This window comes from Myxine glutinosa, chromosome 10, assembly GCF_964187855.1.
Source record: "Myxine glutinosa chromosome 10, kmMyxGlut1.1, whole genome shotgun sequence".
Lineage (NCBI taxonomy): Eukaryota > Metazoa > Chordata > Myxini > Myxiniformes > Myxinidae > Myxine > Myxine glutinosa.
Window position 1 is genome coordinate 93,858,100 of NC_136270.1, and position 17,439 is coordinate 93,875,538.

Genomic DNA, 17,439 nt, shown 5'->3' on the forward strand with positions numbered 1-17,439 from the left:
ACAGCTGTTTTGAAGACCTGGAGGGAGGAGTGTGATTGAAGTGAGTGTGGGAGTTTGTTCCAGAGGCGGGAGAAAAGAGGAATGAAAGAGTGAAGGTGAGCAGAGAGCCGAGATTTCGGCAGTTTAACCATCAGAGGGTGGCTGGCAGATCTTGTGCGACCTGTAGGAATATTTGGGGGACAGAGCACAGAGAGAGCTGGGGGAGCAAGGCCGGAGAGGAGTCGGTAGAAGACAGAAAGACCACCTACCTGCCTGTGGTGAGTGAGTGAAAGGCCCTCAGAGATAGCTTCATCGCGGGAGATTCCAATGATTCTGAATGCTTTGGTTTCAATAGCGTGAAGACGAGCGAGGTGTGAGGCAGGAGCACCAGCCCAGAGGGGAGAGCAGTACTCCATTGAGCTGCGGATGAAAGCCTTGTATGTGGTGAGGAGCTCAGGTGTGCCAAGGAAGGACTTCGCACGACGGAGGATGCCCAGTCGGCGACTGGCTTTGGAGGCCAGCTTGGAAATGTGGTTTTCCCAGGAAAGATCATGGCAGATAGTGAGACCCAAAAGCTTGAGTGACAGAACTTCTTGGAGAGGATTATTCAGAAAGTAGATGGGAGGGTTGTCCAGTCGGTCTTTTCAGAGAGACATCGTAAGAGTGTGAGATTTGTCAGGATTGAAAGACATGTTCAACTTGTTTGCCCAGTCTGTGATTTTGTCCAGGTCTGCAGAGAGTGAGGAGGCTGCAGACTGCCGATCTGAGGGATGAGGAATGGAGCGGCAGAGAGTGGAGTCATCAGCAAAGAGATAGAGAGGATTTTCAAGAGAGTCAGAGAGATCATTGATGAAGACCAGAAAAAAGCAAAGGGCCCAGAACACTGCCTTGGGGAACTCCAGCCTGAACAGGAAGAGGAGATGAGAGAAACCCATTCAGGGCCACACGTTGACTACGACAAGAGAGGAAGTCCGCCAGCCATGCGTGGAGATTTCCATGGATACCAAAGGAGGAGCGTTTGGTGAGCAGAGCGGGGTGCCAGACCGTATCGAAGGCACGTGATATGTCGAGGGAGACAGCTCTAATTTCCTGTTTGGCATTGAGGACCTCCATCCATTGTTGAGACAGCAGAAGCAGCATGTCCAGAGTAGAGTGACCTGGTCTGAAACCAAATTGATGATCAGAGATCAAGCCATTGGAGAAGAGGAAAGATTTCATATCTGAAGCAATGATGGATTCCATGACTTTGCTGATAATTGGGAGAAGGCTGATTGGTCTGTAGTTGCTAGGATCTGTTTTTGCACCTTTTTTGTGCAAAGCGGTGATGTTGGCTGATTTTCAAGCAGATGGCAGTTGACCTTGAACAAAAGAGAGGGTGAAGAGAACAGAGAGAGGGAGTGAAAGAGCAGAAGAACAGGATTTTAGGACCTGTGGGCTGATGCCGTCAGGTCCAGTTGCAGAATCAGAGTCGAGTGTTGACAGAAACTTTTCCGCCTTGTCAGGAGGAAAGGACGCGGAGTCCAGGAGCATCTCGGTACGACTGAGTACGGTGGGTACAGAGAGGGATGGGTTTGGGACACAATATTTGGAGGCAAACACAGAGTTGAGGCATTCAGCTTTTTCACAAGCGGAGTCAGCTGTGTAGCCGTTTGAGGTAAGGGAGGGGATGGAGGGGGAACAAACACCAGAAACAGATTTGACCAGATGCCACCAGGATTTGGAAGAGGGAGGCAGATAAGAGAGTTCGGTCTTGAGAACGGATATATATTGTTTCCCGGCTCTCCTGAGGGTGGTCACACACTTGTTTCGGGCTTTGTGAAAGGAAATGAGATTTCCTTCCGTTGGATTTGCTTTCCAGGAGACGAAAGCAAGTTGTTTCTGGGCAACAGCCTCACCACAAGATTCCGTGTACCATGGACGGGAGGAAGGGTATGACAACTGAAGACGAGATGGGATAAATCTGTGCATGAGAGAGAACAATTTACTTTGGAAGAATTCCCAGGATGAGTTGATGTCAGAGGTGGTAGAGATGGGAGACCAGTCCAGATGATTGATGGCTGCTTGAAGACCGTGCCAGTTGGCCTGAGTGAAATGCCAGACTCGTCGACGCTGAGCAGGCTCCCTGAGAATGGTCAGAGAGATGTCCACTTTAACAAGCACATGATCAGATGAGCCGATTGGAGCAGAAGAAGAGCAGTAGACATTTTCAGGGAAGTTAGTCATAACCAAGTCCAGAAGAGAAGATGCTCCTTTGACTGAGATCCGGGTCAGGAAATTGACAGATTGTGTCAGTCCCAGTGAGTCGCAGAAGTCCTTTGCTGAGGAGCCATGGCTGGTGAGAGAGGTATCCACACCCAGCCAACTGGCATGGTGACAATTGAAATCACCACATATGAGGAAGAGAGAGTTGGGATGAGGACCAACCTCATCTTGAAATGTAAAAAAAAAAAAAAACAATTGCCTGGTCACGACGCACAGGACCAACCAATATTCTTGAAAATTTTTCCTTTTTCGCAAGTATTGAACAAACAAACAGATAGTCAGGGTTGAAAACATTACCTCCATCCACCTTCAGTGGTGGAGGTAAAAATATTTTTTTTATTTATGTCTGTTTATTGGGAATTTTTTTTATTTCAAGTTGATTTCATTGCAAAACTTAATACAAAGTGTTTCCAACGAAAATTTTCCGAAACAATATGTCAGTTTGTAAATGTTTAGATGCTCTTGCATGTTGAATAAGCCTTTGCAGTTCGTGTAATAATCGATCATTTCTCTGGGGGTTCACAATCCATGCCCAGCAAGTCCATTTCCTCATTAGTGAAAATAACTTTTGCTTAATTGAGGCAAAGTTGGCTATGATGATTTGCCTCTGCTGCTTCCAACAAGATCAGACCTGTTGTGCTCCTCCTGGGCTTGTGTTCTCCTTTCCCGAAGGAATGATATTGATAGAGTTACAATATGTGCATAAAACTTTCGTTTGTAACAAGGCATTTGTAATAAACAGTACAAGCATTAAGACATGAAATCACACAACAGTTTTGTATTCCAGCAAAGATTTTAATATTGCGTAACTTGTTACCCTCTTTCTTTGTTAATTTTTTTGTTTTCCTCTTTAAATTCAATTTATCATTTAAAATGTGTGAGTCTTACAGAATGATGCAGGGGTCGCATACTTTGAATTCTAGTCCTGGCTTAAGATGGGCACTTTGCAGACAGACGACTTCACTGCAAAATACACGACACGCAAATCACAAAATACGTGCAATCACTTGGATGGACGTTAAGTTGGAATCCCGTATGCTAGCATGAGCTGGTGGATGTTAAATATCCCATTGGGTCTTCACAAAGATTAGACGAGTTATCGCTTGCACCCTGAACAAATTCCTGCCAACTTTGGTTGAATTTCAATCACGGTTAGCCAGTTCATAAAAGTCTTGGGTACGAGGCACATATGCATTGCCTGTGAATTAGTGGGGAAATGGGAGAAGGATTAGGGAGTCAGGTCATGAGATGTATGAGATGATTGCCTGTTTCCTACCTTTCATTACTCCTGGGCCACAGCAAGACAGCAAAATGATGGATTGTCCTTGTGTGGAAGAATTCTGAGGCAAGTAAACCAAATAAACTGAGGAAAGATGATGTAATCATCAAGTTGACTGCAGACAACATCACTGGGTTGTGCTTGCCATTATGAGTTTGTGCTTTTGTGCTTTTCTTTGCATTCCTTCAGGACAATGGTCCATCCTAAACTCATTTTTGTCCACCGTACCCAACTGTGATCTTTTGTTCCCATACTGTGATCCTCACTATCCCATTCCCTTTGTCGACCAAATCAATACAGGACATCCTGGGTAACACAATGTTGTTAAAACATCATACTGCAAATACATTGTGCCAAACTTTAAGAAAACATTATTTTGAATGGTTTTACAAATATTAAAATTTTGCGCAAAACACTATTTTTGTAACATTTTTAAACGTTATGATGTTACAAATTAACATCATAAACTTTTAAATGTTTTAAGCATGCAATGAATGAAATGAATATGAATGATCGTTTTAAGGCCATTTTCCCCGCTTGAGCAGGGGTTAGCCTTGCGGGCCCCATGACAATCATGGTTCCCTGTTTGAGGCAATGTTTTATGGCCGGATGCCCTTCCTGAATATCAATGCAATGTTTTCTGATCATGTTTTCGCCATATTTTCAAAACCCTGCAAAATAATGTTGTCAAAACATTTGGCTGCAGCATTTTTCAAATGTTTTATGTTTACTCGGGCTGGACTGTTGGGAAATCATATTCACCCAAATGCTAAATGAATCATTCATCTTTGAATTATATTGCTTGCGAATAGAGGTGCCCCACATCCCAGTTGGCTCCAAGACCATCTCGCTCCCATCCTCTTGCTCTCATGACTGAGTGGTTCGTTCGTTTGTTGGTGTCATCTTCTCAACAGGTTGACTGCCATTGATCTCCACATCTGTCTATCCTGTGCTGCCTTTACACATTCCACAAGGATCAACTGCATCTCCTGTAGTCCGTTATATCCATTTTCTCCTCTGCCTCTCTCTCCTATATTTACCATCGATATTCCACTCCAATCTCTGGCTCTACCATCTGCTCTAATGATGTGACCGAAGTATTGTGTCTTTCTCTCTTTCATGTCATGCACGAATTTTCTCTTTTCTCCAGCCATTTCCAGCACTTCTTCATTAATTTTCCCATCTGTGTAGAATATGCAGAACATTCTCCGATATGCCCACATCTCAACTGCATTCAGCTTGTCATTCGTCTCTGTATTTGTTGTTCATGTGTTCGCTGCATATACTAGGTGAAGTGGCATACCAGGCAAAGATGTTTTAATTAAATTCCTTATCCTAAAAATCTGAAATTGCATGCACATGATCTATGACCCATTTGTATTGTGAGTTGTGAGTTGTGAGTTATTTGAAAAAAGTGCAAGGATGCCTACATTTTTGGCCACGGCTGTCCATCAATGATTTGGATGGAGGAGATAAGAGCTGACTTTCTAAATTTGCAGATTGGTGGTTGAAGGAAGGTGGGGAGGTCATCAGATTCAGAAAGATAATGTTGATTCAATTGATTGGGTAAAATATTGGCAGATGTAATTTCACATCAGGAAATATTTTGGAGTGGAGTTATGGAAGAGACACACACACACACACACACACAAACACACACACACACACACACACACACACACACACACACACACACACACACACACACACACACTCACACACACACTGACTGACACACAGTGCCATTTATTATTATATATAAGAAGAAATTAATGCTTTTTAGAACTTCAGTAGGTTTTTCATTCATTCATGAAGAACTTCTTCAACAAAATATAAACCAAAAATCAGTTAATGAAGATATTGGTAAATATTATGTACAATGCTTTTCAATACAAATAACATATTTCTCAATAAAATAACTCAAAATCAACTTTTCAAAGTTATAATTTACATCAATTAATTTATATATTCGTTCTTGTTTCAAATATCATTTTGTTTCACTTGATAATAACGAGAACGACACTCGGTGGAGTGCAAACCTCCGCCCGGCTGAACAGTTTGCCATGTACTGTATATCCCACTGCGAGACCAGATCTGGATTCAGACCTGAACCAAAGTCTAATCGGCTTGTTCTCATCACTGACCGAACTCATCCACCGAGTTTTGTCACAATTCATCCACAACCTTTTGAAATATCATGCTATATATAGTTTTTGCCCGATCACTCGATGGTGAAGAATCACTTAAACAATTCTCGGATCCAGATATTCCCCAAAATCTAATCATTTCGTACTTGTCACACACCCAACATCTCCACCACATTTCGTCCGAATCTGTCCAAAACTTTACGAGATATCCTGTTCACAGAACGAAACACAAACAGACAGGTGTGAAAACACAACCTCCATCCACCTTCGGTAGCAGAGGTAATAATAGTGACGTAATTGAATCGTTTCCACTCTTTCAAGAACCCAGTTTTGTCAGTCTTACTTTTCCATCTTGAATAAACATTTCCAACTCGACCCAACCTCACTGAGGAGGTTTGATACTCATGGAGAGAATAAATATTGGTCTCGTGACGTCATTTGAATCAGTCATGTTTAAGATTCCAATTCAATGCTGTCTTGTGAAAACTCCTTTCTACAGGATTGGACACTTTATATAATTAACAAATTTCTCCCATAATATTACAATTTCTCAATGATGTCGCTTGTACAAATTTGTCAAATATGTAACGCACTTCAATATTATAAAAGAGCATTTAAGCGATATGAATGTCACAAGTTCTCAAACAGCAAATACAGCTTTGCATCCTCGTGGGTATATCAACACTAACAGCATTTACTGATTTAAAAGCGAAGAGTTGTCTGATAATTCACTTTCACAATGTGAGTTGGGTGGAAATGGATGCAATGTCCTGGTGTTTGCTCAGATTTAATTTAATTTTGTTCATTCACATGATTAGATTTGCCTGTTTGTTTTGGTGTTTAAGTCTCATTGTCTGTTTCGCTGTTCCCTTGTTTCTCATGTCAAATCATTTGGTTCATTATCCACTCTGGTGCTTTCCCTTTCCACATTCACTTCTCGGTATTGAAAACAAATTCGGTCTCCCAGAAACGGTTGGGTTATTTAGACTTTGGCAAAGCATCACGAAGATTGTTGTAATTTAAGGTAAAGTCATATATACCTGAACACAGTTGAAACGAGGGAAACACACCAACAGAAAGTTAAAGGAACACAACAGAGGGACATTTGAAGGAAAAACGACCGAGGGGAGGAAACTTCCACATGAAAGCATCTGAGCTCATAAAAATGGACGATTTACACCTGTAACATGAATGAACTCAGGAGTGCAACACTTTATCTCTGCTTTCTTCAAACTCCAACACTGAAGTAGAAACAATTTCACAGAGTTATTTGTTTTTCATTAATTTTACAGATATTGGTTCTTCATTGTTGTTTTTTCGTATGTAGCCTGTAGCTGCTGGTTGCATCATTTTTTCTTGTTTTTGGTCGCACCGTTGTGCCTCCGATGCAGTGCCCCTGTTACCATAAAGTTGTGACTCATTTTGACGACCTCGGAAAGATCACGGGCTGATTCAACCCGCTTTGTTTTATTTCAACGGGACGACAGGGGCTCAAATTCAAGACCCAAAGATCCAAAGACATCAACCTTAACCTTGAAGCCAACACCAGGCTGGTTCTTCATTAATTTTAGTTATTAATTTTACAGAAAGTAATTTTACAGAGTTGTTGGTTCTTCATTACGGTATTTCCTTGAAACTGTTTCTATAATTGTTCATTTCTACCTGTGTACATTGGTGTTTCTCCTTTTTTTCCGGTGTTTCTTCTTCTCTTTTTCCAGAAGCTCTTGAAATTTGTCGATTTTATGTTTTATTGATCCGGGACGTTTGAAACATCAAATCTGTTCAATATCCATAAATGCTTTATCCATTTGAGTTTTAATGTTTGAGACTAGTAAAACGTCATCATTTCCACAATCAGCACCTGGTAAGGTTCCAACAATCCAACATTTTAAACAAGTTTCAACAATCCGACTCCGTCTGTTTTGAATCATGATGTTGTCAATATAGATTTTCTTTTGACCCTTTGTTGGTCTAAATAAGTTACAAATCTGTATTTCTACTGCTATATATTTGAATCCCACAATTATTCCCACCATTTGGGATTGGCCAGGGAACGCTTTTGTTTTGTTTTGGTCCATTCTTTCACAAATGGGATGGTCAGACCTGACATTTGACTGAGGATGATAGGACTTTGTAATTTGTTCAGGTGTTATCGATAACTCACCAACTCTTCGTGAAAGACACGATGACATCTTCCACCTCCATCAATGACCAGTGCTGGTGAATTTCTCCTCCGACATTAAAGCCATGTGTTCATACCTCTTGGGCATCTTGGCTTTCCAAGTAACCCTCCAAAATAGAACACAAAATTACCTTTGTATCCACCATAGGATATCCCTCTGTGAAATATAAAAACCTTTGTGAAATATAAAAACACAACCACACCCTCTCTCCCTCATGCAGTGATTTATTATTTTGTTCGACATTTAATTTTTCTGGTACTGCATGCACCAAAAATACCACTTGAGTGACAAATTTGTTTCAAATGAGATGCGATATTAAATGATTTCGAGCCCAAGAAAATATCTTTCAGAAGAAGCATTTTATCGGTGTATGCACAGATTGTATCCACATTGATGGTGCAGCAGAGACCTAACTGGATGGTTATAAATATGAATGTGTATAACAAATCTGCTTTGGAGGATAAAGTAATTTGTGTGCCTATTAACACCATCATTTGGCTACTTTGTACAAACTCACACTTCATAACAAAAACCTTTTGAACAAAATGAGCAGGAAGATTATGAATTCGTTTTTTTCTGGAGACACAAAAGTGATTGTATTTATAAGTTGCGTTTCTTTCATCCGAGAGAAGTTTATCTGATTTTGTTCAGAAAGAATCAACCACAAACCAAAAAATTAAACTTAAAATGTCTTACTTTGTTTTTTTAGTTAGAACATAAATTCATTTGCTATCTAAAGTTTTCAGACTAAATGTTTCAAAAGTTTTAATAAGAAACAAAGAAAAATTGTATGCCAATGGTGTTTTTTGTTTTGTACGAAATGAATATGTAGATTTTTATTCATCAGACAAACAATTAAGTTGCTTCAAAACAGATGATTATGAATCAGGATAATTATGCCAGGAGATGATTTTTATTCCAAAATATTCGCACATTTGTGAATCGCGTGAGGCTGTGGCGGATCTCTGCGGTTCGCAGTCCATAGATAATTGGATTGGCGAGAGGCTGAACCAGATAGAACAAGGAATCACTCACGTGTTGTAAATATTGTGGGAAATAGTTTGTGGACGACATTCGCAAGGAAATCAAAGCAAAAACAATGGAGAAAATAAAGAGTGAAAGTACCAAGCAGTGAGTGACACATGTGTGCAGGGCTTTCCTGTTCCCCTTTGAAGATGGTCCAGAATGTAGGCATACATACAAGATGCGGGTGTATGTGAAAACGACCACGACGACGAGAGCGACAGTGGTGAGAGAAGTACATGCAATCCCATATAAACTGTTTATGGTGAAATCTTCACATGAAAGTTTAGCCACAGCCATGTGAATACAACCTACCTTGTGAATCTCTGGATATTTGCAAAATGTTCGTCCAATCAATAACACAACATAAATACCAATAAGCAGAGATGACCAGCAAACGGTGAGCAACATCACTTTGTGAGCTCTGCTGTTGGTGAGCAGGACATTGTAGCGAAGAGGATGACAAACTGCCAGGTAGCGGTCTATGGCCATGATGCTGAGTATGTAAGATTGCATTGCGGCAGTGAATGAAACAAAGAAGAGTTGAATAAAACAGGCAGGTTTTGTAATCATGTTATTTTCACTGATGCCGTACATCAGACGAGGCGTTATTGTTGTACAACCAACAATATCCATTGTCATTAAATGAGCGAGGAATATGTAGACCGGTTTGTGCAGCTTTTTTCGACAGAGAATGATCAATATGAGAATCAGGTTCAGTGTGATCGTGACGAGGTAGATGACGAAGAAAACACCAAAAGCCCATGGTCTGATGCTTGCTGGCTCGTGGAAGATGGGGGTGAGGAGGAACACGTTGGGTGGCAATGATTGATTTCCTTCAAACATGATGTCCTCCATCAATCCTGTACCTGGAGATAAAAGGGCAAATTACACCGATTAATACATCATGAAAATGTTCCACCTTACACTTCACCAAAATAAAAAAAACATTTAGATTTCTGGACCATGCATCTGTATCATTGGTTTCCTTTTTTCAATGAACTTTGTCTGAACATCACAATAATTAATTTTTATCACGATAAAATAATAATTTCAAAAGTAAATATTGACTCCAACATACGACATTTTGCTTACCTTGTACGGTGTTCTTTAAGATCAAACTACTTGCAATTTAATCATTTATATAGATCGTGGAAGAGGGTTTAAAATACAATCACCACAAGAAATAAATGTCACCAGAGAGCATCATTGTAAACATATTGATTCCCTTCAGGGACTTCAAATTTGTCGTCATCAGGGACATGAACAATATCCTCAGGTGCAGGGAAGGACATCAACTTTCCATCTTTTTGAAGTGTTAGCCAATTCTGAAACATAAATCTTTGGTTGAAGTTAAAATTGGAATACATATTTATTTCTGTACCAATATTTATGATTCTTTATTATACGTCAAAAGTTCAATGTATTCTTTCAAACATCTCTTTATAGGTATTACAGCAATCTCATCGATAAACGACTTGAACAGATTGTTAAGAATAGAAATGTGAAATGAAAATGTAAAAATATGTATAGATGGTAAAATACACAGAAGTCTATGAATGTTCTTGAGCACAATTTACTATCTTTTGACTGTTTCACGAACAGTTTGTTGCACTTGATGTTCTTGGGTTCTGTTTCTGGGTCAGAGCTTGTTCATTTGTTGGGTCTTCCCTCTTTCGTTGACACTTTTTAAAGCTAAGAATACCACTCCGGTTGGTTCTGTCTGTTTTTCTGTTATTGTTTCACACTCTGTTTTTATTTGTGTGTTGAATCCATTCCCCAGTCTCATCCATACATTTGTGGTGTGGATTGGATAATTCGACTTTGCTCCTCGATGTGCTTGTTGTTTACCTAACTGGATTGGAAACTGCCTTCCTGATGTTACGTGCTCCTCCCCAAACCCCGGTCACGGTGTACCTCCGAGCCCCGAGAGGAGTCACGGCAGAAAGATGTGTTATTCTGTGTGTCAAAGATCAATGGTGAAACCACACCAATTGTTACCAACACACAAGTATTGCATTAAAGTCACACAAGAATAACAACACAAAAGCAATAGTAATCAATTGTACAACCAATATATCATTGCTATGATGGTACCATCAGTTTCGCACAATATAACTCACTGTGCTCCAAGTGAGCGAAAATAACATTCCCAATGTCTCTTTCCCGGCTTCAAGCCAAAGTCGATCCACGCTCCGGTGATCGTCAGAACGATGTCGTATCGAGACCAGAATCCCATTCGTTTGACAGTCACACTGCCAAAGATGGGCAAAGGTATCCTCAAGAGGCGACGGGGAAATCACACCTTCAGGTATGGACGTTCAACAGCTCCCAATCGGCGAACCGCAAATTCCCACTCAAAATCAACGTTACACATGCAAACCAGGTTAATGTCTGGATGCAGTTAACTGGTTGAAGCGAGGTGAAAAGCCTGGAGCGATGCGAAAATGGGCGCGAGGCAAAATGGCCAATGGGCCCGTTCTCGAGGCGTAACAACTCTGTCGCAGGAATCCCTTTCCCAGGAAACCCAAAGTTCACTCGTGACCCCCGATCGCCAGCGTTTTCTCAAGACCTCAAAGCAGCTCGGCTTTCTTGTCCGACCTCTCTTGCTCCACCTTCTCTTCCTCTTCCTCTTCGTCCAGTTCCTGATCTGGTTTCCGATTTCTTTTAAAACATTAATTTTTTTTTACCTTTTGTAAACAGTTATCTCCATCTCACTTAAACGATAACAACAATAGCACATGGAACCAAAAATGTATACAGTGGATGAGAACCACAACAACAGAAGTGACGAATCCATAACACTGATGGGAAGCAAAGAGTAGTCTGAATGGTAGTATGATACAGTATGTTACCTCAGGGAACAATTCCAAGACCGTTGTTATTCATAATCTGCATCAATGATTTCGATAGTGGGGTTCAGAGTCGACTTTCTGAATTTGCAGATTGGGAAGGCGTGGGATGTTTATCAGATTCAGGAAGATCTTGTTACCTCCACTGATTCGGCAAAATATTGGCAGATGCAATATAACATCAGGAAATGTAGGGTGCATAGGTTGGATAAGAATAAACAAGCATTCTGAGTATTGCACTGCAATACATGGCCCCTACCGGCAGTCTGATATCCGGAAAACTGTTGGGGAAATTTCCAAATTTCAAAGTGCCATAACTTTGTCAAAAATGATCGAAACGTCGTGAAGTTGGAACTTGATCTGTAACTTATCATGGGGAAACCATGCACCAAGTTTGAAATGATTAGCATTAAGAGTTTAGACAAAAAGTCCGGAAAACTGTTCTTTGCGTGACGGACGGACAGACCGACAGATTGACAGACTGACAGACGGAGGGACGGAGTGCAAACCTATAGGGTCCTCAGGGTGTACACCGGTAGGGGACTAATAAAATAGGGACAGCATAGTGGTGCAAAGTGCAGTCCCAGTGTGTGTGTTGATCGAAATGTTTTGGGAGTTATTTATTTTACACTTGGGCAAAGGCTCGTGGGTTGGCGTGGTTTACACTTGGGTTGACCTTTGGCCTATGTTGACCTTTTGGCCGATGTTGACATCCAAAATAGTTGGTGGTTGAATTCAGTTCGCTGATATGACAACAGTTTTCAAATTTCAAGTCAAACAGATGAAAATTGAGGATTTTATAAATTTCAAAAAAGTGGTTGCCCTTTGGCCTATGTTGACCTTTTTGGCCTATGTTGACCTTAAAATTAGTTGGTGCATGGTTTCAGTATGCTGATATGCAAATCCCATTCAGATTTCAAGTCAATCGGAAGAAAATGGACAATTTTAGAAATTTGGCCTATGTTGACCTTTTGGCCTATTTTGATCTCAACAATAGTTGGTGATTGAATTCAGTTGACGGATATGAAAATCCTATTCAAATTTAAAGTCAATCGGATGAAAATTGAGGATTTTAGAAATCTGGCTTTTGTTGACCTTTTGGCCTATTTTGATCTCAATAATTGTTGGTGATTGAATTCAGTTGACGGATATGAAAATACTATTCAAATTTAAAGTCAATCGGATGAAAATTGAGGATTTTAGAAATTTGAAATGGTTGTTGACGTTTGGCCTTTGTTGACCTCAAAATTAGTTTGTTCTTGGGTTCAGTTGGTTGATATGCCAATCATATTCAGATTTCAAGTCAAATGGATGAAAATTGAGGATTTTCGAAATTTGAAAAAAGGGATTTGGCCTATGGTGACCTTTTTGCGAATGCTGATCTCAAAAATAGTTGGTGGTTGAATTCTGTTCGCTGATATGAAAATCCCATGCAAATTCCAAGTCAATCAAATGAAAATTGAGGATTTTAGAAATTTCAAATGGTTGTTGGACTTTGGCCTGTGTTGACCTTTTGGCCAAGTTGATCTCCGCAATAGTTGGTGGTTGAATTCAGTAAGCTGATATGAAAATCCGATTCAAATTTCAAGTCAATCGGATGAAAATTTAGGATTTTAGAAATTTGAAAAAAGTGGTTGACCTTTGGCCTATGTTGACCTTTTGGCCAATGCTGATCTCAAAAATAGTTGTTGGTTGAATTCAGTTTGCTGATATGTAAATGTCATTCAAATTTCAAGTGAATCGGATTAAAATAGTGGATTTTAGAAATTTTTGATTGTTGTTGAATTTTTGGCCAATGGTGATATCAAAAATACAGACTTGGCATTTAATATGGAATTTTTTTTTGTGGGGGTGAACTTACTTTTCAAGATGTCTTAGAACCAAAAGTTCATTGGAATTATGTTGAAATTATTCTAGATTTTGTTAATGTGACCTTTAAAAGAAACAAAAACCACATTTGACATTTCTAAACAAATAAATTGATCCTTGAAAGTGATGTAAACTGATATCGAACTCAATTCATGGACAGTGCTGTGTTAAACTTCTGTACGTTTTCCAGAAGTGTCTCTTTATTTTTCACATTAGCCAATTAATTTTTTTACAAAAACAAAAGTTAAATTACGACTGGGATTACGGACAGTAAAATTACAGTTCAGTACTTTGTGTAACCCCCACGAGCATTCAGGAGAGCACGTACACGTTGAGGCATGCTGTTCACGAGATTTGCCAAGGTTTGGACAGGAATCGCTTGCCATGCAGTGACAATAGACTGCTGCAATTCACGCACAGAGGTGGGCTGCTGGTCCAAGTGGTCGATTTGACGCGTTAATTCTGCCCACAAGTTCTCTATCGGATTCATATCCGGGGACATGGCAGGCCACTCCATATGCTCTACACCGCGGTCAGCAAGAAAGTGTTGGATCATGCGAGCACGATGAGGCCGTGCATTGTCATCTTGGAAGACAAAGTTTCCTCGAAAGGCTGCACGAGCAAATGGAAGCAATGTTTCTTCCAGAATGGCCCTGTACTTGAACTGGTTCAGGTTTCCATTCAGAACAACCAGGTCAGTTTTGCCCCCTGCATGAAAAGCAGCCCAAACGGTCACCCCACCACCTCCAGCTTGGACTCTTGGCACTATACAATCTTTGTTGTAGGCTTCATGCACTTGTCTGCGCACTCGGACATGGCCATCTTGACGATAGACCAGAAATCTAGACTCGTCACTGAAGATCACGTGATTCCAGTGTCCTGGCTGCCATTGACGGTGCTCGCTGGCCCATTGCAATCGGCGCTGGCGGTGTTGTCTGGTCAGGCATGGCTTTCTCAGCGGACGCCTGGCATGATAGCCTGCGTGAACCAGTCGTTGGTTGACTAACCTTCTGGATTCAGGCACATTTGTCAGTTGCTGCCACTCAGCCCTAAGCCGATTAGCTGACTTGGTACGGCCATTGCGGACTAACCGGTGCAGCTGGCGATCATCCCTCCTTATGGTTCTGCGGGGACGTCCTGGCCTCGGTATTGGAGTAGGGACACCCCTCTGAGCATTTCGTTTCAGGATCTTTGACACCTGACCTTGAGTGATGCCATACTGCCGAGCAACAGCACGCTGTTTCATGCCGTAATTTCGTAAAGCCACCACTCCATGACAAACAGCATTGTCGAGTTGACGGACCATCTCCAGAGGAAGCGGCAATAACTTTTGGAGACGTGCAGCGGTTGTTTTCCACTAATACAGAACGCAACAACCCTTGTATACCCGACTGTGAAGCCAATCATCAAATGCACCTGTCCGTACATTTTGCCACGCCACCTGTGATATAATCCTGTTGTTCACTTCTTGCTGCGACAGACAATCAGTGACATGGTTCTTTTAACAAATAAATCACCAAAGTGTAAAAGAAACTCACCAGATTGATATACTGAGTTAAGAAAGTAAACTCAAGTCAAGAAAAAAAAAATATTCCATATTAAATGCCATGTCTGTAGTTGGTGGTTGAAATCAGTTTGCTGATATGTAAATCCCATTTAAATTTCAAGTGAATCAGATGAAAATTGAGGATTTTAAAAATTTTAAATTGTTTGTGACCTTTGGCCTATGATAACCTTTTGGCCGATGCTGATCTTACAAATAGTTGGTGGTTGAATTCATTCAGCTGATATGAAAATCCTATTCAGATTTCAAGTCAATCGGCTAATAATTGAGGATTTTATGAAATTCCAAAAAAGCAGTTGACCTTTGGCATATGTTGAATTTATGACCAATATTAATCTCAAAAATAGTTGGTGGATGAATTCAATTAACTAGTATGAAAAGCCTATTCAAATTTCAAGTCAATCGGATGTAACTTGAAGATTTTAGAAATTCAAAAAAAGTGGTTGACCTTTGGCCTATGTTGACCTTAACCCGACATAATAACCAAACCAACCCGCATTACCAAATCACCCACCATAACCAAACCACCCTGCATATTGTAACGAATTTGAGAAGTGTAACGGTTTTGAAAAGTGTAACAATTTTGGAGGAAGTGTAACGAATGTGAAAAGTATGGTTTTGTTGTGTGTAACACCCTCGTAATGTAAATAATGGTCGCAGCCGTCCTCCTAGTTAATTCCATGAAACTTACACACAGGCCACGATATATCTTTTTAAAATAGTTTATTTCCTTATTCCATGTAGGCTAAATATGTGTTTCCCACTAAATTGACTCTGCATTGTATCAAACGAAATAAGCGTAGGCCCCTTTCAAATTCCCCAAACATCTCCGCTCTCCAAAGTTCCTTTCAAAAGCGGTGCGAGTGGTGTTCAATCCCGCAAGCCGCCATTGCCCATGTGCTCATCTCGGAGAAGAGGGGGGTAGGAGCCGCCAACTCACAGGCGTGGCACGTCGTCATGATCAAAAGAGGATTCGGACAGCCCTAACAGCCAACCAGCACCGCGGTTAGCGACCCGGTAGGCATGCCCTCGCAGCCGGCGGCTTGATTCCGCCCCGAGTAATAAAAGCGACTGGAAGGGACTGCTTCGGGGGATGACATGAGAGAGGACATGAGAGATGAGCTGTGAGCTGTGAGCTGTGAGATGAGAGACGCTCCAAACCAAAAAGGAGAGATACTTGGAGAGGAAACAAGCTTTGGAGAGACACGCTGAGAGGAGGGAGACGGCTCCACCAGAAGGAGAGGAGCAGGTGTGACCGAGCCAGCGCGTGACATCCACAGCATCAGCAGCGTCGACGCGACCGAGGGTTTTCCCGCCAAAAACGCGAAGAATTGGAAGCTGCTACCTCCAGCCCTGCCGGTTGCAGGGACCAGACCCTGCCTCCCTCTCCAGCAACCCACCTCCGCCATTCCTGCCTGCAATTTCCCCCGTGTAAGTGTGAACGTCGTCTGTCCTAATCGTTGTCCTGGGGTTAAGTAAATTGAATAGTATAAGCTAACGATTCACTGTGTGACTGCCTCTTCCATCCATTGCTTGTAAATAATTTTGGTCGCTCCTTCTTTTTGCTTGTGTGTGGATAATAAATCTGTTCTTCCTCCGTACTCTGTCTTCTTCTCTTTTCCTTCTCTTTCGGTCGCTTTAGAGGTTTCCCGATTGAATATCTGTGGTGCGATCTGGTCAACGTTGGGGGAGTCGGGCCAATTGGGGATCCTGTAACGGTCGTGGTTGGACCATCCGCTCGGCCCATCATAACATCTAAACCGCGATCCGTAACAATTGGTGTCTGGGAGTGGGATTCGAGGCCCGAACCAAATTTTTAAAACGTGTAGAAAAAAAAAATTTTTGGTCAAAATTACGAGCTGCCGAAATTTTGTTTTACAAAACCCGAATTTTGAGATCGCGCCATGGACAATCAAGGCGATCGGATGTCGGTGGGGGAGATAGACGGGTTAGGGGTAACCCAGGACTTAGGGGAAGAAAGGGAGGAGGAGAGCAATGAGGAGGCGGTTGAGGGGGTATCAGACGCACAAAATGGCGTCCTCGCGCATGAGGTTGCGGGCGCGCAAAATGGCGCCTCGCACATGGCTACGGCGGCCGCACCCGCTGCACAAGTGGGAGGGATGGCCCAAATGCAGGCCCTCATGGAGCAATTTACATGGAGTACAAATGCAGGCGTCCCTCAACCTGCAGAAGGACGATATGAGGGCTAATAGTGAGCAAATGAGGGCTGATAGTGAGCAATTGGGAGACCAAATTAGAGGTTTGAAAAGCAGTATGGGAC

General features: G+C 41.5%; 1 protein-coding gene across 1 annotated transcript in view; it reads right to left on the reverse strand.

Annotated features, from left to right (window-relative positions):
* Nucleotides 1-8,744: 8,744 nt before the first annotated feature.
* The window catches only part of LOC144893956 (uncharacterized), a 36,958-nt gene continuing 28,263 nt past the window's right edge, over nucleotides 8,745-17,439 (reverse strand). Inside the window, exon 5 of the mRNA XM_078785209.1 lies at nucleotides 8,745-9,742. Within this exon, the coding sequence (XP_078641335.1) occupies nucleotides 8,745-9,742 (998 nt within the window). The remainder of the gene's footprint in view (nucleotides 9,743-17,439) is intronic.